Genomic DNA, 25,316 nt, shown 5'->3' with positions numbered 1-25,316 from the left:
GAATAAACAAAGAGAAAGCAAACTAATGATTAAACGAATAAAGATCGGGCGAACGAACAAATAAAAGAGCGAACGAGCAAAATGAACAAATGCATGGGAGACAGGGCGTATGAACAAATGAAATGCAAGGTAAACGTATGAAGCACAGGACACACTCAATCATGTAATATTTTTTTAACTGCATAAAAACCTGACGCAAAGCTTCTTATTACTATGTACATCACATCAGGATTAACATAGAACATAAATTTAATCTCATTTCAGCTTTCATAATTTTCTCTGTATATACAACCTTCTCCTGCTCAATTTGACGAAAACAATTTAGCTCAATTCTTATAATACATTAAGCTTACTGAATAATCTGAGATTAACAATAATTTGCTATAACCATTAAAACATCAAGAATTGTAGGAAACACTACGTGTCTTAGTCGTTTTCCCACGCTTTTGGTAGCTTTTCAGTTTTTACTTTGAGTCCTAAATGGCTGACGATGACACAAAACCTTTGTTATGATTGGCTGTGGCTGTTGTGATTATTCTGGTTATGGTTTTACGACAGTCGATTGAAAACTGCTCTTAAGAAACTTAGCCAATCATATTGCAGGAAACTCAAAATGATTCCAACTTCATTCGAGCCTGGCAATCAGTGCTTTCGACATGAAAAGGAATATGGGAAAAAAAATTGCTCGTTGCCTGGGTCGAGATATGTCCATTGCCTAAGAAATATTACCAGCTCTGACTTCTTCCGATTTTTACGAATAGCGCAATCTTCGATTCAATAGTACGTGTCAAAACAAATCCAGGATTGCTTTGGTCTTGTTCTAATTTGCTCTGTGATTGGTCTAAAAAATATCGTGCCACCCTCTCAACCAATCCGATGCAAAACAAACACCAATCAAAATTTGGTCGCCCGCGTTTTCCCGCGCTTTAGACAGTTTTCTCGGTTCTACTTTGAGTTCTCATTGGTTCTTCAAGATATTTTCCTCTCCTGATTGGCCAGTGTAATTATTTTGGTTTCCGTTTCAAGACACTCAATCGAAAAGCGCTCCAACTTATCCCAGGTCATCTGACGAAATCATTAGCCGAAAGGAACTGTAATCGTTGTATTTAACACTCAAGTTTAGTCATGGTATTTTTTGAAATGAAAAATATGCAACAAACATAATCTTTACATATGATAACAATTAATGCAAAATCTATTACATCCGCCCAGCAGAATTCTAACGAAATCTTTGAGATACAGAAATAAATTATGCGAAGAAATAAATATGAAGAAACGAACGTATAAAGAAAACATTGTCGAGATTTTCCGTCTGAAAAAGAATAATGCCTGTGAATTTTAAAACCTTTTCCGAAGAACACTTCTCTAAAATCAACTGCGTAATTTCAAAAATATATTTCCTCTAAAATCAATATTATCAAGTACCGCAAATTACTTGCAATCTAATTCTCGACTATAAAAATATTTGACTCAAAACAATTTCTTGAAATTCAAATTGAAATAACTCTTTTCAATTCAAGGTGAGCCAATTTGGTTGAAACCAAACTGACGTGAAACACATTCTAACGCCTAAGTTTATCATATTACCATCTAAAATTTGAACTAAATAAAAATCACATTTCATTTTTAAGCCTACTGATGCTGCGCCAAGAAAATTACATCAAAAATTATATCAATAGCTTTATCTTAACAAGGTAATTCATCATTACAAAAAACATACATCTTTTAGCATTTTAGGTTACACATAAAGCTATCTGCCTTTAAACTTGCCTCGTGTCACCCAGCACACTAAATGCTACGGGAATACGCGTAAGAAAATAATCTTATTATCATTCCTTACCGGCACACTATATCTCAAAGTTAGGTATCCCTGACCTTTTAACTCCCAGAATCATATTTGTAATTCTCCCAACAGACTGCCAAATATTTCCTTGTAAAATAAACGGGAGAATTTCGTGTTGTATCAAGACTTAACCCCCCAGTTGATTAGCTTGTATGCTCTCACAACATGTTTGCAAAATAACACGGTGGAATCACAAGGAGAGGTGACACGTCAATCAACTCTGGGAGATAAAAGGTTGACAGAGGCAATCTAGCGCATCAGATCTTATAGGTAATAACCACTGTTTCCTTCTTCTCGCACCTGTCGACAAGGATATAAATAGTCTGAGTTACCACCATGTAGTTTCGAGGTTTTTTTTTGCTCTAGAACAGACCAACAGCTTTCTTTAGATTGATTTGTTTCCAGCCTGGGAGCTTACTGAATGCCTCTTTCTCCATCTTAAAAATCTCCTAGAAAAAGAAAAGGAAATGCTTAATTGTTGCACCAATCTCTCACCTAAAAAGGTGGCCATATCAATATAGAACACCACGACACACAGTGACATGTTGAGGTTCGCTTACAAACGTAAGTTGGAGCACTTTCTCATTAAATTCATTCTGAACTCACCTTAAAGTCATTATCGCTTAAGTAAACTTCAAGTTTCGCTGGATCGACTCCTTGGGGTGGTGGTATCTTCTGAAGTTCAGCCAGTGTGTAAAAATCCCTTTGAAAGCAATTCAGGAGTAGTTAAGATAGAGCGTTATTAGAGAAAGTGTCTTTGAGACCATATACACAATAACAAGATCAGCCAATCATATAAAAGAAAATAAACACGTGGAGCCAATGGGCATCCAAATTTAAAACAAGCACAATGTCTAAAACGCGGGAAAATGCAGGCAACCACGTCGACAACGATTTAGTATGTATCTGATTGGTTAAGAGAATGGTGCGTTAGTCTGGACCAATCGCAGAGCTTACTAAAGAAAACTATGCATAATTGCAATGTTTAAGCGTGCGCCCTCTGTCACAGTCTGGAAATTCTCATACCAGAAGCACTGATGAAAACTGCTGAAGGAGAAGAACACAGCTCTGTGTGACAGGAAACATGATTCTATAGTCACTTACTTTGTAAACTGTTGTAGTAAGTCGCTGGCAGAGTGTTTTGTATTGGGTTGCTTTCCGTCCTAGAAAAGAGACAACAAGAATGACTGATTACGATAAAAGAAGCATAGGGCGGCTTTTTAATTCTACTAAAAGGAGTGCAACTTGCCTAGGAAAACTTGCTTGCATGCTTCGACATAGTACATACCAGTTTCTGTATTTTGATGACATCTGGTGTATCATTCCAGTAAGGAAAAAGAACTTTAAACGTCATCGGTTCCATGCCGGCATACACCACGTACACACGGTGAGAGACGCGCTTTCCAGCCTCTGAGGGATACGAAATAAATAAATAAATAAATAAATAAATAAATAAATAAATAAATAAATAAAAATTAATACCATAAATCATTGAAAGGAATCAATGATAGATAGAAAAGTTAATATCTCATATTTCATAATGACTGGAAGTTAGCTTGGCAACTAATAGACTTGAGAAACACAACGATACACCTAAAGACAAAAATATCACTTGCAGCGAGAGAGGGAAAAAAACCAATCGCACACCTTTAGCATAACTCAGCGCCGTTTCCATAGCGAGTTTTCTGTCTCTGTCCCAGCGCTGTCTTCCGGAGCCTGTTCGCACATCATCGTCATCCTCAGGCATCCAACCCTCCCAAACGTAGACTTCATAGTAACCGTCTACGATAAACAACCCTGCAAATAATCTTCGAATTAATAATCAAAAATCTGTGTCTTAGAAAAACTTTTCTTCTGGGGGGGAGGGAGAAGGGGGAGAGGGATAGCAGGGAGGGGTAGCAGGGTAGCAGGGTGCGGGAGGAAAAGGCCGGGAAGGGAGTGTTAATGGAAAAGGCGTCTCGTTTCCCTCTCCCTCTCTCTCTTCCATTCGTTCCTTATTCCTGGCGCAAATCTCCCTACATTACGATTACCCTGTGCAGTTTTGTGACAACTATGCTCAGCTTCCGCACCTGGTTGTTTGGCCGCGTAAAGGTCTTCTTGTAGGAATGGAAACGGGCACAGTTTTGGTTCCGATCGTGAGGGACACAAAACTTCACTCGCTGTGAACTTTCCAGTGGCACTGCTTAGTTCAAAAAGTCGAGGTTGGTAGTTGTGTTTGGATGGATCTACGACAAAAAAAAATCTTTCTTAAATAAACACGTAAACAAATCCTCATAACAACACACTGTAGTCGAGCAAGAATCAAGAGGAAACCTGTCCTAATTCATTTATTTCAGACGTCACACAATGCTACCCTCCGCAGAACACCCCAAAATGGCAACCAAAAAGGACTAGGACGAGCCAAAACTTTCCTTACTCTTTTCCTGTTCGTCAAACGTAAGGCTCCATTAAACTAGAACAGTCTCACAATAAAAAAAACTCTTTCAGCAGTATTCACGTGGTGATGATGACGTTGCTTTACAAGTTTGTTCCAGCTTTGAGGTCTGTGGATGAAATCTTCCAACTTAAGGCGGAAGCTACGGATGGAAACCCTTGTTTGTTTCAAGTCCATGAAACCTCCTGAGAAGCACTTTCTAAAGATGTCTACTCCATGTTCATACAGGCTGATGTATCATTTATCCGTTCTGCGCATATTAGCACGACGATGGACAAGGTCAATTACTTACCATGCGCCAAACTGCAGTAGTACTTCTTTCCTCCAATCACTTTCCAAAACTCTTCTGTTTCGCTTCCTTCCTCGATTTCACTGAGAGAAAAGGCTGGAATCCCAGCCATATTGCAATCAACACTCTTCCTGCAATGGAACATCAAAAAGGCGTAATTAAAAACATATATCGAGTACAACTCAACGGCGGGAAAAGCGAATGAGTTGGGCACGATGGCTTTTAAGTCTGCATCTGATTGGTTGAGAGGGCGGCCCGGATTCGCCTGACCAATCAAAGAGCGTGGTAGTGTGAATTCGACTGTACGGCAACCAAAACCGCAGTAGTGACAACAGCCAATGATAACGAACGAAAATATCAAAACGAGCCCATACGAACTAGAGCAAAAACGCGTCAACTGCATGAAGCCAGGGAAAACGAGAGTACCCAAGTCGCAAGTAGGATTATTTCTGCATCTCTTATGGTTAAGGGATAGTGAGAGTTTTCTCAAACAAGAAAATAACTTAAACTTAAAGAACGCAGAAGGAAAAACACCACAATACTTTTGAGACTCAACTGAAAATTGCCTTAACGTGGTAAAGCAAACCCAATGCCCAATCTCCCACAACACTCCCTGTCCCATAACTGTTTTGCATCTGTTTACTTCTGCCTTACCTTTCCTGGACTTTCTTGGCAGCTGCTTTGGCTGTGGCGCGGGAATCTTCACTGGATTTACATCCATGCCACAAGTAGATGTGAGCTTCAAGCCGTGACACCAGAACTAAACTGGTCCTTGATCGCAGCGAATATGAACTATGAGATGAAAAAAATAAAAGTTGCGTCTTTGTCTCCTTTAAAGCTCTCATCTGAGGGATTCAAGCCAGACAAGCGTGTTACGTGACGACCGTTTTGAGCGATAAGCGCGGTGCGTGAGGAGACTAGAACTGTAGTTCATGCGATATAATAATCAAATGATCACCTGGGAGTATCTAAAACGAGCGCGTTTCGTGAAGAACGTGTTGCGCGATATGCGTGTTTGGTGGGACAAGCTGTATTTTATGTGAGAAAACATTCCAAAATATCAAGAGAGAGTATTTCAAGACGCGTGAAAAGACAAACTTTCCGCGTGACAAGCGTATCGCGTGAGGAGATTAAAACTGTGCCTAATGTGACACAACAGTGAAATGATCACAACACAGTAAGCCTTTACCTTGCTTTGACTTGATTCAGGTAGGCCTCTCCAGGTTCTTCATTACGAATCACATACAAACGAGTCTCAGAGGAATCTGGCAGAAAACGAAAGCAAATGAAAGCGAGTTATAGTATTATTGTTATTATTGAAAATTTAGTTTTACATCAAGATAACATGACGAAGGTTATTCTCATAACCTGTTCACTGAGAGGAGAGGAAGTAACGAGTAAATCTCCTCTCAAAGTTAATGAGTTAAGCCTACCTGTGAATTTCGCTGTGTTCTCGTCTACCATGTTTTTCCTATTGAGAAAGTGAAAGTATCAAGTTATGAGAACCAGTTAATGTTCTTTGTGCTTGCTCTTCAACACCTCTGACATAAGCACAAACGACCGGCCATCCCGCAAGAGATAAGCTAAGGACCACGAGAGACGAGCCCAACCACCACACTCGTGATATGCTCCTAGCTAAGGGCGGTGTCTACTTTGAAATATCTTCACCCCTCCAAGTGTCAGCCACCCACCCCTACCCCTTGTTTGTCTACGTAAGGCGTCTATGTGCGGTAGGTGACGACCCAATAACTGAGTGTACGGAACGATGGTCTGTATGTGCGTTACTTGCGCATCCTGTGAGTTCAGTCTGTCGTCCTACCAAAGAAGTCTATCTTATACAGTTGGGACATTAAGCAAACCACGATGGCGAAGGCAACAAGAATTAGGCCAAACAACATTGGAACACTTACATGGCGCAGCACGAAAGTTTTAAAGTTCGTACATTTCCTTGCCGTCCTCTGCTAAACAACAGCGTAAAATTATCACATTAGCGAAGCCTAGAGGCGGGATCCGCGACGGCAAATTATTCAAAATTTTTTGAACCGAGGGCTGCCATCGCATGTTATGCTGATGATGAGGTCGCGCGGCGTTTTAAACTGAAAACACGTTGAATCCATCACTAATCTCCTTCTCAGTTGTTCTTAAGGGTGTCACGCAACGCCCCCTCTCAGAGGAGAGGGGCGTTGTGTGACAACCAACAGGCCTATCATTCGTCGGCGTCGTCGTCGTGGTGCTTAAGGGCCCCAATAACCTCATGTAAGTGACCACACAGTGTCCACTGAGAAGACATGAAATGCTAAACAAAATGACATATACTGTGCGGGTGACAGTGGTAGTGGCAGTGAGGCGGAATCATGAACAGGAAATCATGTAATTATGAAATTTGACAAATGAGTTTTCAGACGTTAGTTCCATTTACAATTTGAATTATTTTAATACTAACTTCAGGAAAAATAAAAATTATTTTCTTTAAACTTTGTTTCAATTATGCTTCTCATAGGTTACCGTGATGTTTTGCGCTCTAAAGCATACTTGTTGAAATAATTATTTTCGATTATTGTGGTTTCATCAGGAAGTTTATGGGTTTGGTCTTTAACATTAAAATTTTCATGAGCTTGCAGTGCAGGCGTCTTAATAGGGTGAATTAACGCTAAGAAGCGAACCATCGTTTATTCAACCAGCCATGTTTGATTTGGAGTTATAGTCCACAGTGGGGGGGGGGGGGGGGGGGGGGGAGATGAGCGGAGAAAAGCGAAAAAACTCTCCCACCCCCACCCCTCTCCTTGTTTCTTTACTGTCGCTCACCCCTTAGGAAAAATTTCTTTCTCTCCGTCAGCCATCCGCTTCCATTAAAATCAAAGATGGCGGTCATAATTTTCGCCGAGAAAATAATGAGCACTCGCCCGCCAAATTACGCTACATTTTTACTGTTACGTGATTTTACTGTTAATTCAGAACTTGGTTCTTTCTTTTCAAGGCAAGTTAGAGTTTTAAGCCAGTCAGTAACACCCTCGTCAAAAAAAAGTTTGATTTAAAGCAGAGCAATTTTCTACTGGGTGTCAAAAGTAACCCGTGATTGCTTTCGTTTCGCTCAACTTTGCTCGCGCCATCCTTGACTTGATTTGCACCATCCTCTCAACCAATCAGATGCAAACTAAAAAACAACCGCGACCCGGCCATTCGCGTTTTCCCGCGCTTCGAGCAGTTGGCAAGTTTTCACTTAGAGCTCTCATTGGTTAATGATAATGTAAACCTTTGTTCCAATTGGTCACTTTGATTATTTTGGTTCTGGTTTCACTACACCCAATTAAAAACTGCTCTAACCAAGAAATTAAAGTTGGTTCAGGTAGGGGAAGTTTTCCTGCCAAGATATTATTTAAAATAATTCCTTACGCGGATATTATTGTTAGAAAATCAGAACTAAACTTACGTCTCTGTGTCATACCAGCCCTTGGGTAAGCTGTTAATAAAAGAATTAATGAAGTGAAATTTCACATAAACAATAGTATTTGTCAAAAAGTAGCTCAGATTTTCTCCCATCTTCATGTTCAGATTTTAGACCATTCTTCTCTGTGTGTTTTTTTGGATCGGTAGATTATCTAAAAAATGTTAGACACATCGTTCCTTTAAACTGTTCATTATCACGATCATTGATAAACATTTATTTGGCCTGAGAAAAAAGCATCTCCCATTGCAAGTTTAGTATGGCTGCCTGCTTAGAAAATGATTTGTTCTAGCGTGATACAGCAATTTATAAGTGAGCATTTGAAGGCAATCCGAAATTGTCTTGTCAGTTTGCTATACTTCGCTCTCTGATTGGTCGAAAAAACTCGATCCACTTTCTCAGCCGATTGGATGCAAAAATTAAAAAACCAATCGCGACTTGATCACTCGCGTTTTCGCGCACCGAAACCAATATCAACAGGCCCTCGTTATTGGGGCTTCAGCGCGAGCACTTCCTCGCCTGCGCGAGAGTACAACGCCTTGAGCCACGCAAACCTCTCCCCAACTCGTCTGTGCTCTTTCCACAGAGGAGAAACGCGCGTCCTGCAGCGCTAAGAATGAGGCTTGCTCGCAGGCTGGTCTCAACACGAGTTTTCATCGGCTCTTTTATTCACACAGAATGAGAGATGCTTCTGTTCTCGAGTCAAGTAGCCTAACTGCAATTCAGTTCAAATTAAATCGTGATAAATGATATATGGGACATATTTAATGTAAACATGCAACGAATACGTGAATAATCTCGACTCCTGATGATAAAGTTTACCAGTGAATCAACACACTCGAATGCTGTGTTCGTGGTAGCGTGATTGAGAACGTCCAACATGAATTTCTGCTGTTTGATTGCAACGCAAAGATAAAATTGACGTCCAATATTCATGCATTGTGTTAGTGTCATGGACAGCGGGTTGCTGAAAATTTGACCAGTGAAGGACATTTTTGAGGAAATATCTGAAATACAGATTCATTATTCAAAGACGACTTCTGCGCATGAGCTTTATAGCCCAAAACGCTGAAGCATATCCCGGTTTCCATAGAATAAAGTGAGTAAAATTATTGCTACTCCTTTAAGACAGGCAGCTAATCCATCCTAAGATACTCCCTTCATCACCCCACCTCGGATAATTTTCGCGTTTTCTTGTCAATTTGTAGCTCCTCTGTGAAGAGAGACGCTGCGAGAGTGATTTTTTTTCCACCGAGAAGGCAATCACTCGAACATATTTTGGCTCAAGATCAAATATTACTGATAATCAAATACTGCTGGCTGATCAAAATTAGACGTTCACAAACTGTGTACCTGCCAGTATGGATAATCATTCCCCCTTTGAAGAGATTTAGAAATACTGGAGTTTCCTTTCCTTGCACCACTCTTACCTGTAAAGATAACATCGAGGTAAAACTAACCAATCAAAAGAAATAAAAAAAAGACAAAACAGCCAAAAGAAGATACTGACTGACAGACGAAAAGACGAGAGAACAGGCAAGCAAAAAGGCAAACAGAGACAGGACGGCACACACAAACTACTTCAGGATAAGGCTTTCAATACACATTTCATGTCGTTACCTGCGGTCCTTTTTCTTCATCAAGTTCTACAGCCATGATGGCAGCTGCACCCTTCTCATTCACAGAACAGTCATTTCCTTGCCAGAAAAAGTAAGCGCAGCGAACGCGCCCAGCAACGGTTGAACGACAACGGGACTTCCGATCTTTGACTATTCTGTCGGCGAGCACAAAGTAGGCCCACCTGATCACGTAGCCTTCCCCTGCAACATCAAAATACTACATTAAAGTAACGTCTTAAAGACATTGAATGGGGGTCTGCTCTCAGCTAATCCATTGAACCCCCCCCCCCCCCAAGGGTATTAAGTCGAGTTTTCCTAACATTTCACAAGTAACCCATTTAACCTTTTCCATCCTTAAATTGGCATCCATATTCTCCCCACTGTTCTCTTTACTTCTTCTGTGGTACTCACTAGAAGAATTTGTTTGACAATCAGGAGCTTCTTAAATTTGTGATCATTTCTGTTATTCTCATGAACTTTACATTTGATTTAAAAGTGATAATCTAAGGAGAAATTACAAGCCAGACACTCGGAAGGTTTAAACTCCAGCGTGGAGAAAGGCACTCAGTTATTGACATGTTTTGCCTCAGACAATGGTACAGAGACTCGGCAATGGCTCGTACTCAGTCCTCCCTGCCCCGTACGCCAACCACTTACTAAACAACAATCATACAATAATAAATAACACTATCAGCATTGATGTGTTTACCTGAGTGGAAATGTCCATGTTGTGCTGGCTGTACCTCAAAGTGTCTGTACTCGTTAATATGCCACACTGTTAGACCGGCGGTTGTCACAAGGTTTCCCTCCTTGTAAACGTCACCCACCCACACAGTAGGAATCCCATTGCCACGCCCAACATTCGTCCCTTCAAACATCTGGCTTGGCAATGGCGGTGGACTTTTCAGCATGCTCTTGGGGTCACAGGGCTTCAGTTCCACAGGAGGAGGCTAAAAGTCATGGAGAAAACCAACATGATATTACTGTTCACAACAAAGCTCACTCTCAAACTGTTAACACTGTTCCGTGTCTTTCGTGTTGTGAATGTTTTACACACTGAAATTTAAAGTACCGCTCAAAAGTAAGTTGACGGTCCCTCGAAACTCGATCTCGATCCTCGAAAACTCAAGGCACGAGTCGAGTTTTTAAACGCTCGAGACGAGGACACAAAGGAATTTTTGCGCGAACAATTCACTTTTAAACAACAATCTGCTTTGAAGACCAAGCTTAAAATTTACCATCGTCTTTAGTTTAACTCTCTACAGAACCCTTTGACCTTTTCCTCCCTTAACCCTTTACATCCAACATCAGTATGCATATTCTCCACACAGTTCTTGATAAATTTCCTAAGGTGCTGACAAGGAGAATTTGTTTGCCGATCAAAAGGTTCCTTTCCTGGTGACCATTTCCTATATTCTCATGACCTAAATGTGCAATTCAGGAGGCAAACTGTAGGGAGAAATTAGATGCTAGTCACCCTTGAGGTTTAAAGGGTTAGCAATAACCAAACCAACCAGAACAGAAGTGAAGTTCCGTTTCCTAATGATAAGCAGTAATCAAAATTCACTGTACCGTTGGTGCTAGTTCAAGCGTACTAGGATGTCCCTTCATTCGAATAATCTTGGTTGGATCAGGCCAGTCAAGGAACTTCTCACGAAACAAGATTGTTTCAGCCTTTTCGTGAAGTCTTGCAAATAACGTCCACGGTGGTCTGCCAGTTGAAACTTTATTGTCTACTTCGGTGCAATTTTCGGGTTTGCCATACGGGTAGATAGGATCATAATTTTTTCCATACGGTTTAAAAGGCTCTTCATATAGTTGTTTTGCCAGAGCGAAGGCCGACTTTCTTTGCCCTGATAACGACTGTTGTCCATTCCACACATACAGTTCTGAACCAAAGTCAAATATGAAAACCTGAATAAAAACAAAATGTGTTGACTAGGACTGTGAGAGAAAAATTGTAGCTGAATGCAATTTAGGCAACACAGCGGTCGAACGTCTGTGCATGGGTGAATGTTGTATAGGCTTCATGTGCCATGAAGGGTGGCGAGTGGCGCGCCAAATTGCCTTACAAGAGTTGTACACAACCACGCAATCGAGTATGGCGCAGTATTAAAAACCGTATAACTATTTTGATAAAACTCAAAACAAAACGCTCAATCTGCAGAAAAACCGACCAAACGTCGGGCTTGCGCAAAGGAATCAATACTGGCCGGCCGTGCGCCAATTAAGTGTGTAAAATTTCACTGTAAAACATAGGAAACAACCGCATTCTTGCAAAATAAACGAAATAAAATTGAAATTTTCATTGAAATCTGTCAAAGAAAACAAAGCAGGGAAAAGGAAAACTGATGACTTTCCGAACGCAAAGCTCTTTCAAGTACAGATATCCTGTTGATTTACTATTCTGCTTTGCGCTTTACCGAAAAAGTTATACACTTTCAAAACACCGTGACTAACTGGCTTGTGCTATTATTTGTAACATCTAGGTTGTGACAACCTCAATGCACGCCAACTACTGGCACCTGGTCATTCCGACGTTCGCTCATGCGCGGACGCTTGACCACTGCGTTAGCGATTGTCACCTTCGACTCAGTGTTTTAAAACACAGAAACAGGATTTCCAACGTGAACACGATTCACAGATGATCAAATAATTGGTCACCAGCAAAAAGCAGAAAGCTTTACTAATAAAATGTAATTACCTCCTTAGTGTCAAAAATGGAGACCTGAGGAATTCGTCCACACATAGTCTCTACTGGCATCAGAGTTGGAGGATCTGTCCAGTGAATTTTATAAACCATGTTGCCCTTAACTACACCCTTCTCGTATTCTTCATCTTTTGCCATTTTTTGAGCATCTATATGAGGATAAGTGGTAACTGAATTTTAGTGTAGACTAAACAAAATATAATAGTGCTGACTGTGAACCTCTGCATTCGATTCAGCACATAGAAAATTCATATTGTAAATTACAGATTTCACTTGAGATAAACCCTATACCCCTATCATTGGTATTGATTTTCTCGACACGATTCACTTTCCATTCCCTATAACAGTGACCATGAAAACTTGTTTGACGATGAGAATCTTCCTAAATTTATGATATTTTCCTTCACATTTGATGCAAGGGTGAAACTGTAGGGGAGAAATAAGAAGCAAGTCACTCTGAGGGGTCGACAGGTTGAAACTTCTCATTGCGATAACTTCACTCGGTTCTGCCAGCATTATAAAAAAAACACCCTTAGCAAAGGAAAATTATAGAGCTGGGAAAATAACTTCGTGTCAACCAGAGGGGACTGTTTTTCCATAGAAGGCACTGATTGGTTTGGACACCACTCTTAATCAAGCTGAGGTAATCATTCTTGAAACATTTGGTATCACGGCAATTAATCTGCTTCACTCGAACATCAGTATGCATATTCCTTTTAAAATTCTCTATACATTTCCTATAATGCTAACAGGGAGAATTTGTTTAATAATCAAGAGCCTCCTTAGTTGGTGATCATTTCCTTTATTCTCGTGATGTCGACGTGTGATCCAGGGGTGATCCTGTGATAGTCACGCTTAGGAGTCAAAAGGTTAAACATACAAATGGCACTTTGTAGGATCTCTTGCTTCAGTCAAAAGGTACTTGTAGTAAGTAAGTTTTAACCCAGTCATCCCTTAGAGTGACTAGCGTCTAATTTCTCCTTACAATATCAGCCCTAAATCACACAGTAAGGTTACAAGAATTAAGAAAATGATCACCAACTAAAGAAGGTCTAGATTGTTAAACAAAATCTCCTTGTTAGAACCTTAGAAAATGCATAGAGAACAGTATGGAGAAAATACATACTGATGATCGAGTGTAAAGGGTTAAAGGTGATAGAAATGTTAGCCAACCTTTAACAGGATTACTTCCAGGATCTCCACTCAGAATGTTTGCAAACTTGTCCAAGGCAGCGTTGAAGTCCATGTCTCCTTCTTCAATGGTGACAATGTCTCGCGCCTTACAGTTCAATTCATTCTTTGTTTTAATCTTGGAGACAATTTCTGTCACCTACGGAAATGTCAAAATTATTATTTAAGACTTACAATCCAAAATGACATCTACAAATACAGTATCAGGGGTGGTGGCAGAAACTGAGCAGGAGTAGCAGAAGAAGCAGAAGCAGAAGCAGACACAGAGGTGGTAGTGGTGGCAGAAGCAATAGAAGAAACAAGACAAGCAATATCAGAAAACCAAAGCAATGAAGAAGCAGAAGAAGCAAAAGAACAAAAAAACAGGAAGAATTACCATCAGTAGCAGTATTAGCTGCAAGAGAAACAGCATTAGCAGAACAAGGCAGCAGAAACAGCAATATCGGTGGCAGTATCATCAGTAACACTAGTTGTATCAGCAATGGTAGATATAGGGGTGAAGGTAGAAATAGAAAAAACGGCACATAGCAATTCATACAGAAGTACATGCATTTACAAACCTTGGCTTTTTCATACGGATTGGATTCCCTTCCAATCCAGGAAAACAGATCCTTTTCTGTCACAAGAGCAAAACAGTCTCCAGAATTTAAGGACTTTAGACTTGGCTCAACGAGACGTACTTGAAGATGACGCCGTCCTGTAAACAAAACACAAAGGTCTTAACATGAATATATGTATGTAAAGGTAAAGATAAAGTCTGTACTCCAGTCTTCTAGCCCACGTAGCTGGAGCTTTTCCCAGTTTCCATAAAGCATCAAGCGACAAGGAGTGTAACTACTCCCCCCTGGATGGGATGCCAGTCTATCACAACGTTACCCCCTAGTATTTCATCAGGCTTCCCTGACAATTCTTCAGTACCCATTTAAACTCCTTCCTGGGTGGAGCGAGACATGGGAAGAGTAAAAGTGTCTTGCCAAAGAACACAACATAGTAACCTGGCCAAGTCTTGAACCCAGACCTCTCGACCCGGAGTCCAGTGCACTGACCATCAGGCCACTGTCTCTCCCACATGTATGTATGTAACTCCTGTCATATAGTCCCTCACAATTAACCCTCTATACCCCTAACATCACCATGCATATTCTCCATACTGTTCTCTATACATTTCCTAGGTTCTAACAGGGAGAATTTGTAAAACCATCAAGAGCTTCGTTGCTTACTGATCATTCCTTTATTCTCGTGACTTAAACCTTTTATTCTGGGGTGATATTGTAAGAGGAAATTAGAACCTTATCCCTCTTAGGGATTAAAGGGTTAAAAACTCTTGCGACTTTCCAAATCAATAGATTTTTATTTACCTTTTATGTGGATCAGCATAATAGGTTTTATTCCTCTGTACTCATCCTTTTCCTTCTCTTCAGGCCCAGCAGTTTTACGCAATCTGACTTTGGTGAAATCTTCAGTGCTGGCCAGACCAGCTAATGCTGATGCCGCCAAGTCGAGAGTGTGACGCCTCCCTGTAGGTAGACAAGAGAACATCATATACATGTACTGTTGGTGCAAGGTTTTTTAATGTAATGTGAAAGTAGAGTTATGTGTAGTGATAGGATGTGATGAATTACGGTAAGATCGCACCATGGTTAGATCGCTCTACTGGCAAGTTAGATCGCTCCATCAAGTAAGTGGCTTCGCTCCTACATAATTTACTTCGCTCCATGTCGAAAACTAAGGTTAAGGTAGCAAAACTAAGGTATCTAAATTGATAATTCATTAAATGACGAGTATATCTTACCTAACAATCGATTAAAATCGCTGGCGCGCGCTTGAAAAAAATCCGAGCTACGCAGAAAAAACAAATAAAGCCTCATGTAAGGGAATCACGAAGTGTAATCGAATTTATTAATTAAAGATGGCAGATATCAGTTTCCTTACATCAAAAAGCAAAAAAGACCACACTGGAGAGTATTGGTATTTGAATGATCTTTTTCAATACACTTCAGTCTATAAAGTTATAATCTATTCCACGATCTTTTATTCCATCATCGATATACATCATACATCGGTAGCTTGATGGCTAATCTGAAGGAAAAAGTGTGGACGATGTACTCGAATCGTCACAAGACACATCATCACCTATAAAACTTAAAAGATCATTGGAAAGTAATACTTCACATTATAACATGGTGCGAAGTACCTTATGTTGTTAGCAAAGTAACTTATTTGATGGAGCGATCTAACTTTCGAGTGGCGCGATCTAACTTTTGGTTGGAGCGATCTAACTGGGAGCGATCTAACCATGGCGCGATCTAACCGGATACCTATGAGAAGAAATGAGACGAGACAAAATGGGATGAAATGGGATGAGATACGATGAGAAGAGAAAGATAACACGAGAAAAGATGAGATAAGATGTAAATAGAAGAGAAGAAATGAGATAAGATGAAACGGGATGAGATGAAATGGGATGAGATGAAATGGGATGAGACGAAATGGGTTGAGATGAAATGGGATGAGATGAAATGAGATGAAATGGGACGAGATGAAATGGGTTGAGATGAAATGGGATGAGATGAAATGAGATGAGATGAAATGGTATGAGATGAAATGGGACGAGATGAAATGGGTTGAGATGAAATGGGATGAGATGAAATGAGATAAGATGAAATGGGATGAGATGAAATGGGTTGAGATGAAATGAGATAAGATGAAATGGGTTGAGATGAAATGGGATGAGATGAAATGAGATAAGATGAAATGGGATGAGATGAAATGGGTTGAGATGAAATGGGATGAGATGAAATGGGATGAGATGAAATAGAATGAGATGAAATGGAATGACAAGTGAGCACTACCATAATACTTGACACCAAAGATGGCCTTTATATCCAACAAAGCCTTCCAAAATTAATCTGCCATATTCAACAACGGGTCATGCCATCTGTGCCATGATACAGTTTTCCCCAAACTCCTAAGGCCATTCCACTTCCACAAAATTTACAAATTGATTCTCCACATTACTATGCTATGAATATCCACAAGGATAAAAGGCAGACAAGTTTCCTAAAATGCTACACAGAAGTGGGAATTTGCAATGTGCTTCGACAGCTAGAAGGAAAAAAGGACATACACAGGTTGTCAGGATCTTTGTATTTCTTCTTCTTTCTCTTGATGACAGGATGCTCACTTGTGACCTGTTTCTTTTCTATTCTCGGTCGCTCAACCTGAGAGTCAAAAGAACTGATTCTATCCAAGTGCTATAACAATTGTGATTATTATAACTATTATTATTATTATTATTATTATTATTATTATTATTATTATCATTATCATCATCATCATCAAATGACCTTCTCTCATGTGTTGATCAATTCGAAGCTTCAATTCCCCCCCCTCTCCACCAGCCCCCTGGGCATTTGAACTTTTGAGGACTGGTTTGTTCAAATTCTGCCCCCCCCCCCTCCACCTTTGCCAGGGAAAAAGCTGTCTTCAAATGCCCTCCCCAATTTTAGCCACTGTGACTTTCTACATATTGACCAAACTTTACAACCTACATCTTGTAGACCGTTTCTACTGAGCATTTGCTCCCAAAAGTAAACTATTTACCATAAGATAGTTCAAGATACAACTCCAGTATTCTGCTGAAAAAACTTGACACTCTCAGTTCAAATTCCTCACCCCAGCCAGGCAAGGTTCAAATTTCCCAACTCCCTTCCCCCAGGCATGGACAACAGAAAATGCCCATGGATTCCCCAGAGGGGGGAGGGGATGTTGAAGCTTCAAGTTGATTGGTAAACACAGATAATAAAAAGCCTTCAGCAACATTCACTGACAGCACTCTTAAAAAGATCACTCTTTGAAACTTTCATAAATGATAGATAATACAGTGAACAATTGACCACTATTAATTTTGTGCTCTGTTGTTCTACCACTGAACCACAGAGAATTCAAAAGTGAGCAAGGCCAGATACATGTGCCAGTACTTTACCTCAGTCTCTGTTCGCACATCATTTCTCTGCTGTAGGTTTTTCACTGGATTTGCTGTTGATCTGTGGTGACGCTTAGGTCTAATCTTCATTCTGTTCCCTGCTAAAGATGTCAGTTTCCTAGGACACAACATTACAGATAATACTATTTTTGTATTTTTCAGGGTTTCATAAAAAACTGTAATAGCCAGCCAATGCCAATTTCTTCAAACCCCAACAGCTGACACTCAGGATTGTCTTCTTTTCAGCAGCAAACTTCGACTTCAGAAACTTTATACATCATTTCTTTACAACACTTAAGCTACCAAAAGTGATTAACATGTTACTTCTCCTTGTAATATCAAGATGTTGTCTAGCAAACAGGTAATGAGAATCCTCAAACCTATCAGGTGGAAGTTGGTATCTTGATCTATAACCAAATTCTTGTAACTAATTTAAAGGGAAATGTGTAGCAGCTGGAGGAGAGAATTAACAATCAGATCTTGAGTTTTAAAAGGTTAATTTGTACTTACTCTGTTGTCTGTCCTGAAACAGCATCAAGATCCTCCAGAGTGATCTCTGGAGCCTTTGATTCCTTAGCTTCAACCTTCTCTCCAGTCGTAGTTGAATCATAAAATTCTTTTAGACCCTCTTCAAAAACACTTGGCCGCCTTCCTCTTTGACCGGAATGAGGAGGTGCTTCATCCTGCTTAATTGGCTCATCTTTCTTATCCTCTGTTGTCTGTGTTTCATTTTCCTTCTCCTTCTCCTGCTCTGGCTCACCATCCAGAGGAATATCCACAGCCACAAAGTCGAATCGCTGGGCAAGATTGGATTCTGATTTTGTCTTCATCATGCTGAAGGGTTTCAGAGTTGTAGACAACTTTCTCTTAGATTTGCTTTTGGAAGCTGAAAGGAAACAGAGAGAAAATCATCCTTTTAACCCTTTTAACTCCCATGAGTGACCAAGACAGAATTTCTCCTTACAATATCAATACAATATCTGGCAGACAAGTGATGAGAATAAAGAGAAATATCAATTGGCAATTACTTCTGTAGTTGATCCAATACCATATTCTCCAAACTAACATTATAAGAATTATATGGAAGACAGTCAGGAGAATTACTAAGGAGATCTTGAGAGTGAAAGGGTTCAAGAGACATACCTGAAGTCAAATTATTTGATGGACTTTGACTGTCACAGAGTTTTATCATTAAATATAATCAGCAAAATATATTCTTTGAAAGGCAAATACAAGAGATAATAAGAAAAAACCAAAGAGGAAACAAGATGGCTGGGGAAGACAACATCAGCTGTTACATGAATTGATAGTGATACAGTGGAACAAACTGCACTAAATTTTTCCAAGTAGACAATTCATTATGTACATAGCTGCCTACATTTCTCTACACTGCTACCTAGAGTAGAAACTTATCCCTCAACAAAGTGGTTACCATCTTCTGTACCCACACAAACTATCATCATCTTTCTCCATTGGAATGCTGATGAGAATGAATAATCTTGTTGCAAAAAGAACTAATTTGTTTCTTTTTCATTGTTGCCTAACTGAAAAGTAGGGAATTTCCTCCTGATCTAACAACTTCAAACCTTTCACTGCCCATGTCAAATCTCTCTGACTTGAAATAGCACTCTAAATTTGCTACAGTGACCAAAGTAGGAATGAAATGACCATGGCCCCTTTATTCTTTCTAAATATCACTTTAGAATGCCATAATGTTTACAACCAACCTCTGTTTAAAATAAAGATGCCTAATTATCATATTGTCTCTGACAGACATTTCCATTGTATTGGTCTCAATTTATATATTAAAAGCATCATTAGCAGGTATACATTAAAAAAATAAAAACATTTTCATAATGGTCCAAATTTTAGACTCAGGGCTAGAAAAATCTAAATATTGATTATCCTACCCCAGAGACATACAGCAGTTGACATTTTATGCAAATAAACAAAACATTTAAAACTGTTTTGTATAGTAGATTTTTAAAAATAGTTTCTTCACAAATGCAAACTTGATCTAAAAAACACATCAAATATTAATCAGAGGGTTCCTTAAAAGGACAAAATTGTCCAAGTTAGTTAGAACTGCTCTAACTCAAAGTAAAGAATGAAAATTAATTCTTTGCAAAAGCCTTCCATTCTTGAAAATACACGCACAACCCTGCTCAAAACCTTGGTGGTAATTTACACCAAGAGGGGTCAAATACACTTGGCAGCACATGTATAAAACTACTGTAATTTATATAAGGAAAACATACAATTCAAAACAGGATCACAGACAAAACTACACTGTAAATGTAGTACAAACACATGCAGCTTTCAAATTAATATCTGTTTTAATTTGACAGAATCAAACATGAGGCAGAAAAACTGAAACAAAAAATATTTTCAATCGTTTCAACTCCTCAGCTGCAGCTGTATAACTCAGAGCAGTGAGAGCATCAATTTGTGTATCAAGTTGCAGATAAATCTAAAAGATTTATACAATATATCCTTTGCTTACTTAAACATTCTGTCACACAGACACAGAGGTAAATTTTAACTGAAACATTCATTACTTGTTGATTTAAAAAAGAGAAAAGTGAACTTACTTTTGGATCCATGTCTTATTCAGTAACAATTCACAGAGCACATCCTCATGAAGGTTATACATTAATATTTTTGTTAATGTTTCCTGTGCAAAGCTTATCAACACTTAAAATCTCTAATCAAAATTAAAACATTTCTCTTGCAATCTCACTGGCTGAGATGTAATAAAAAGAGAAGCTGAGGGTAAAACACTAAGCTTTTTTAGGCCATGATCACAACTTCCATAATGATTAAACAAACAATCTTTGGCAATGAACTGAAAATATCAACATAGCAGATTGTGTTACAGAATACTGTCATAACAAAGTGGGATTGACCTTGCTAACAAAGAGAAAACAATAAACACTGTGTATTATTTTTTTTTCTTGATACAATTATCACCAGCTATTTTTCTCTTGCTAACAGCTTTACAAGAGACAAAAACATCTGTAATTTTGCCTGTGAGCTAAAATAACATCATTGTTTTCACCTCTAACCAATAAACCATTAAATTCTCCTTTCTAACCATTACACTCTTTGCTCTCAGCTGGTTCTGAGAAATTAGTATTTTATCAACACAAATAACAAATTAACCTCTGGGCTCAGTGTTCCACTTTACACTTTCTACTACCCTTACCTTACCACTAATTCTCTACAATGGGCTCTACAAAATTTCTGTTCTGCCAGTTCTGAGAATCTGGATTTTCATGGACATGGCATTCTAATTTCCTGTCTACTCTGCAATGTCTACATTTTAGTTCAATTTCTTTCTTGACTTAAATTTTTTTAAAATGTTTGATTTTTATTTTCCTTGTTCAGGTAACCCTTTTTAACTCCCAGAAGTGATCAAAATGTAATTTCTTTCTCTAATATCCATACATTATCCAGAAAACAAGTAACAAGAATACTCAAATTCATCAGGTAGAAGTTCTCTTAATCTTTTACGCATACCAAATTCTCATAACTAATTTACAAGGAAATGCGTGGAAGCTAGAAGGGAGAATTAACAATCAGATCTTGGGAAATTAAGGATTAGGATAATTAGGATCACAAGACAAAGGAAAACAAAAAACAAATGGATTGAAAACTTTATACTTTAAAAAAAAATTAAACCACAGAATTAACTTGGAATCAAAGTGGGAATGACACATCACTAAAGGCAAACCAGAAGGATTTAATCCAAAGTTACTTCAATAAAAATAAGCATGTAAAAGGAACTTACGTTTTTTGAGGGACTTTCTTTCCTTTACTGGTGCCTCCTCAAGATCCTCAGTTGGCTGCAGCTCTACATCCTTCCCTGCTTTTTCTTTCTCATCTACATCTTCCATTTTCTTTTCAAGATCTTCCATTACCTCTTTCCTCTCAATTTTCTCATCCTTTTCCACTTTCTTCTCAACTTTTACTGGCTTTGCATTCATATCTGGAGAGTTCTGTACATCTGTTGATGCTGGGGCCGACTTCTTCCTTTCCCTCGATTCCATTTCAGATTGCCCAATATCTCTATTCTCTGTCTGGTTAATAGGCACTGTCTTGGCCCGCTGCTTCCGCGATATCTTAATCTTCTCAGATGTGTAAGGCTTTCGTGAAAACATGGCTTTTATTGCCGCAGATACAGCTCCATGTTGTGGCAAATCAGTGTCCTCCTCTGGTGGTTTAACTTCCTGGTCTTTATCACTTTCTTTTCCCTTTTCCTTTTCACTTCCAAATATCAATTTCTTCTTCTTCTTCTTGCTTCCTTTTTTCTTCTTATGACTACCACTCTCAGGGCTTCCAGGCTCCTCTCCCACTTGTTCATTTTCTTTCACAGTATTCTTAACTTTCTTCTCTTTTTTCAACTTACAGTTGACTCTGGGAGAAGAAGGTGGACTTTTCTCTTCATTTGCACCTGAAAGTGTTTTCCACTGAGCATCAATCTGCGTTAAAGAGCCATTACCAACATTAGATAATTTCCTATTTAAGTTGTCAGCCTCTGAAGAAACTTTCCTAGCAAGGGAGAAAGTCATGTCTTCAAACTTTTTCATCTCAGTTGGCGACAAAATCTCCCCACAGATACTGTGAGGTCGATCATCAAGTTTTAGAATTGGCCTCGGAGGAATAACCTTTGCATCATCCTTGGATATCAAGAACTTTGCTCTGAGTTCAGCCACTGAGGGGATTTTGACTTCAGCATTTGTAGTTGTCTTAAGGCCCTTCTCTCTGATCAAATCAGCAATAATATCTTTGTGCACCACAGATGCAATAGTTTGATTGCGAGGTTTCCCATTTCTGAGGTTTGACTTTTTCGGAATTTGCCCATTTTGTTGGTCACTTCTTCTTTCAATGGTTATCCTTCCACTTTTATCTTCTGGCTTGTTGCTTGAAGAAATTGTTCTTCCATCAACTTCATCATGATTAACATCTTTAACAGCTGGTTCAACTGGAACGGGATCCTTTCGAGTTGTTTCAGCAGGTCTGTTGGTTGAGTTTTTAGATGGCTCCAAACCTGCGAAGAAGCGTTCCCTTTCTTCACGTCTCCGCCTTCTCCTCTCTCGTAACTTGGACACTGTGTCTCTTGATGCATCATCAGTGGCATCTGACGATGCAATTTCAGCTTTCTTATCAGTAGATTTTATTGACTCTTCAGCTTGTGCTGGATTACCTGAAGCCTTTACCTTGCTTTCTGTTTGTTTCTCCCCTGAATTCACTCTGTATTGTGCTCTTTTCCTTGCCCGTAGCTCTGATGTTGTGGAAGGTTCAACAGGACCAACATACTGTACTTTAGGCTCTTTACCAATACTCTTTGTGACATCATTTGCCACTAGACCTGAGTTTGTCACCTTAGGAGAAACCTGTGATTTACCCTGACCTAATAAAGCCTGCCTTGCATTTGATTCTAAAGGTGCTACTGCATCAGCAAGTATTTTTTCTTGGGAGGATTTTTTCTTGGTAGTTCTCTCTCTACTCCTCCTTGATTGAGAAGTTGTATTTTCTAACCTCTCTTCCAAAGAAATCCTACGTGTTGGTTCCACAGAAGGAGAAACAGATCGCGATCTTCCCTCCTCTGGTGATGTGGAGTTTCTTGAATCAGGTGACTTATCCTTCTTGTTATGATCCCAAAACTTTAACTTACTCAACATGGAGTGCTTTGCCTTATCACTCTGTGCATCAAAAGACTGTGCTTTCTTAAAACTACTTCTCTGTCGTTGAAGAAGAGCAGGATCAGCTGTAGGATCAGGGCTGGGATGGCAGCCACCACCAGATGATCTTTCTGTGCTAGAGCTTCTTGATAAAGATAACATTCCTGGCATAGAGACTCTCCTTTTCACAGGAGGTCGAGAAGGTCTTGGACCTTCAGAATCCAAATCGCTCGATTCCCCACCAGATTTGCTTTCCTTACTTGCAAAATATTTTCCTGGAACAGAAAACTTCCGTGGCATTTCAGGAGTTGTCTTTGCGTCACTAGAGAAAGAAAACAATCTACCAGGACCAGAAATCTTTCGCTTTGGAGATGTCTTAGGGGATAATGGAGGTGATGGTGAGGAAAACTCCTTCTCTGAATCTTTTGAACCTTTTCGGGAGAAAAGCCCTGAGCCTTTGCTCTGTAACCTCTCCTCATCATCTTCGGAATCAGTTGATTCCCGTGACTTTTTCCGAGAAAAAATTCCCGAAATTTTTCTCACAGGTTTACTTTTTTTGTCATCTTTGACTGAAGTAGACCCAGTACTTGCACTTCGTTTATGACTTTTCTTAAACTTAAGTCCTGTATCTGATCCAGGACTTTGCTCTCGAGATGATTTCCCACTTGCAGTTATTTTCTTCTCATTGGATTGTGGCATGTCATTCTGTATTTCCTGTTTTGAATTTTTCCTTGACTTTTTACTTTCTGTTGAACTCTTGATTTGTGATACATTGTTTCCTTTGACTTTCCTTGAGTCACTGCGAGTGAGAGAACCTTCATAAACGCTTGCAATTTCTCTACTTAAAAGTGAAATGTCTCTTGCAGCGGAGGATTCAACCTCATCATCATCATTACTATCTCTGGAAGCAGCATGACTATCACCACTGGCACCTTCTAGGCATGAGCTGTTTGTTGTGCTAGCTTCACTCTTTGAGCGTAGCATATCTTTATGCGCAATACTACCAGAATAAGAAACTGTAGGTGATGTGGGTGATTTTGGTAATGCGGGTGATAAAGGTGATGTGGGTGATGATGGTTTGTCAGACTTAATCTCAATACTTCCTGCATACTGAACAGAAGGAGCAGAAGTGCGCCTTGTTGATGTTGGTTCTGTGGGACTAATTTTTCTACAGTATGATGTTCTTTCAATTTCTTCACTATCATTATTTCCTTTGAACTCAACATTTGATGCTGACGTAGGGTCTGTCGATAGTATTTCAACAGGACCTGATTTTCTGCTTGATGATGTCCTTGTTTCATTATCACTACATCCTTTTGAGGAGGAATATGATCTCCTTGGCGGCAAAGTAAATGGAGAATCTCGCAATGAGCTGCTAGAATACTGTCTAACTGGAGGACCATCAGGGCCCCAAGTGGGCTGGATCTCGCGCAGTGTGGTACTAGAGCGCTGCCTTACAGGAGCTCCTCCTGGCATCCAGTTGAAGTCTGCACTTATTGATGAACTTCCAGATGAACTTCCAGAAGTCCTATGCGGAATACTTGACACATGTCTAGATGAGTATGATGGTGTTGTATCACGTGTACTTGAGGATACCGAAGAAGACAAGGTACCACTGTAAGAACTTTTGCGGGGAATGCTACTAATCCCAACAGATCTAGAGGTCACAGAGCTGCCTGAGGCCCGACGGGAAGTTGGTTTTTTAATATCCTCAGATGTAGAACTGTTTGTGGAAGCACCATAGGTTCGTAAACTTCCATATCTTGAAGACTGAGCATAAGGTGTCACAGACGAAGTTGCAGATGACGAAGAAATAGACCTATACCTTTTAGAGTGTGATGAATCTTTACCATTGTCGGTACCAACTGAAGAATAATTCTTTGGAAGTGAAAAATATCTTCTTGGTAAAGAAGATGGTTGAGATTGTGAATCCTTATATCTGTACGACATGTTTTTGCTTACTTCCTTAACAAAAGAGTTATTAACCAAGTGACCCTCACTCTTCCATTTTGTAGCATACTTAAGCTTTTGTGACCTTTCAATTTGAGGCTTTTTAATGGGAATTAAGACACTTGAAGTAAATCTTTTCTCAAAAGGAGGCTTTGACAGGTATTCC

At 39.5% G+C, this 25,316-nt stretch overlaps 1 protein-coding gene across 5 annotated transcripts in view; it reads right to left on the bottom strand.

The window, feature by feature from the left end:
- Positions 1-231: 231 nt before the first annotated feature.
- LOC113664315 (uncharacterized) overlaps positions 232-25,316 on the bottom strand; it is a 28,464-nt gene continuing 3,379 nt past the window's right edge. For 3 of the 5 annotated variants that reach the window (XM_089194328.1, XM_089194326.1, XM_089194329.1), the window contains exons 2-24: positions 21,307-25,315; positions 18,027-18,402; positions 17,517-17,634; positions 16,659-16,752; positions 14,890-15,048; positions 14,092-14,228; positions 13,514-13,670; positions 12,335-12,489; positions 11,203-11,544; positions 10,340-10,580; positions 9,632-9,831; positions 9,365-9,441; positions 7,997-8,026; positions 6,000-6,037; positions 5,756-5,831; positions 5,221-5,358; positions 4,570-4,697; positions 3,913-4,068; positions 3,491-3,640; positions 3,132-3,253; positions 2,948-3,006; positions 2,450-2,546; positions 232-2,292 (exon numbers count right to left, since the gene is read on the bottom strand). In XM_089194328.1, the coding sequence (XP_089050454.1) occupies positions 2,206-2,292; positions 2,450-2,546; positions 2,948-3,006; positions 3,132-3,253; positions 3,491-3,640; positions 3,913-4,068; positions 4,570-4,697; positions 5,221-5,358; positions 5,756-5,831; positions 6,000-6,037; positions 7,997-8,026; positions 9,365-9,441; positions 9,632-9,831; positions 10,340-10,580; positions 11,203-11,544; positions 12,335-12,489; positions 13,514-13,670; positions 14,092-14,228; positions 14,890-15,048; positions 16,659-16,752; positions 17,517-17,634; positions 18,027-18,402; positions 21,307-25,150 (6,981 nt within the window). In that variant the 5' untranslated portion in view covers positions 25,151-25,315 and the 3' untranslated portion in view covers positions 232-2,205. Of the gene's footprint in view, positions 2,293-2,449; positions 2,547-2,947; positions 3,007-3,131; positions 3,254-3,490; positions 3,641-3,912; positions 4,069-4,569; positions 4,698-5,220; positions 5,359-5,755; positions 5,832-5,999; positions 6,038-7,996; positions 8,027-8,622; positions 8,979-9,364; positions 9,442-9,631; positions 9,832-10,339; positions 10,581-11,202; positions 11,545-12,334; positions 12,490-13,513; positions 13,671-14,091; positions 14,229-14,889; positions 15,049-16,658; positions 16,753-17,516; positions 17,635-18,026; positions 18,403-21,306; position 25,316 lie in introns of those variants that run through there. The other 2 variants (XM_089194327.1, XM_089194330.1) reach the window with 2 other exon arrangements.

The sequence above is a fragment of the Pocillopora damicornis genome, chromosome 14 (genome assembly GCF_964200805.1).
Source record: "Pocillopora damicornis chromosome 14, jaPocDami1.2, whole genome shotgun sequence".
In the NCBI taxonomy this organism is placed as follows: Eukaryota; Metazoa; Cnidaria; class Anthozoa; order Scleractinia; family Pocilloporidae; genus Pocillopora; species Pocillopora damicornis.
Note: the sequence above shows the minus strand (reverse complement) of the source record. Positions and strands in the feature narration are given on the sequence as shown.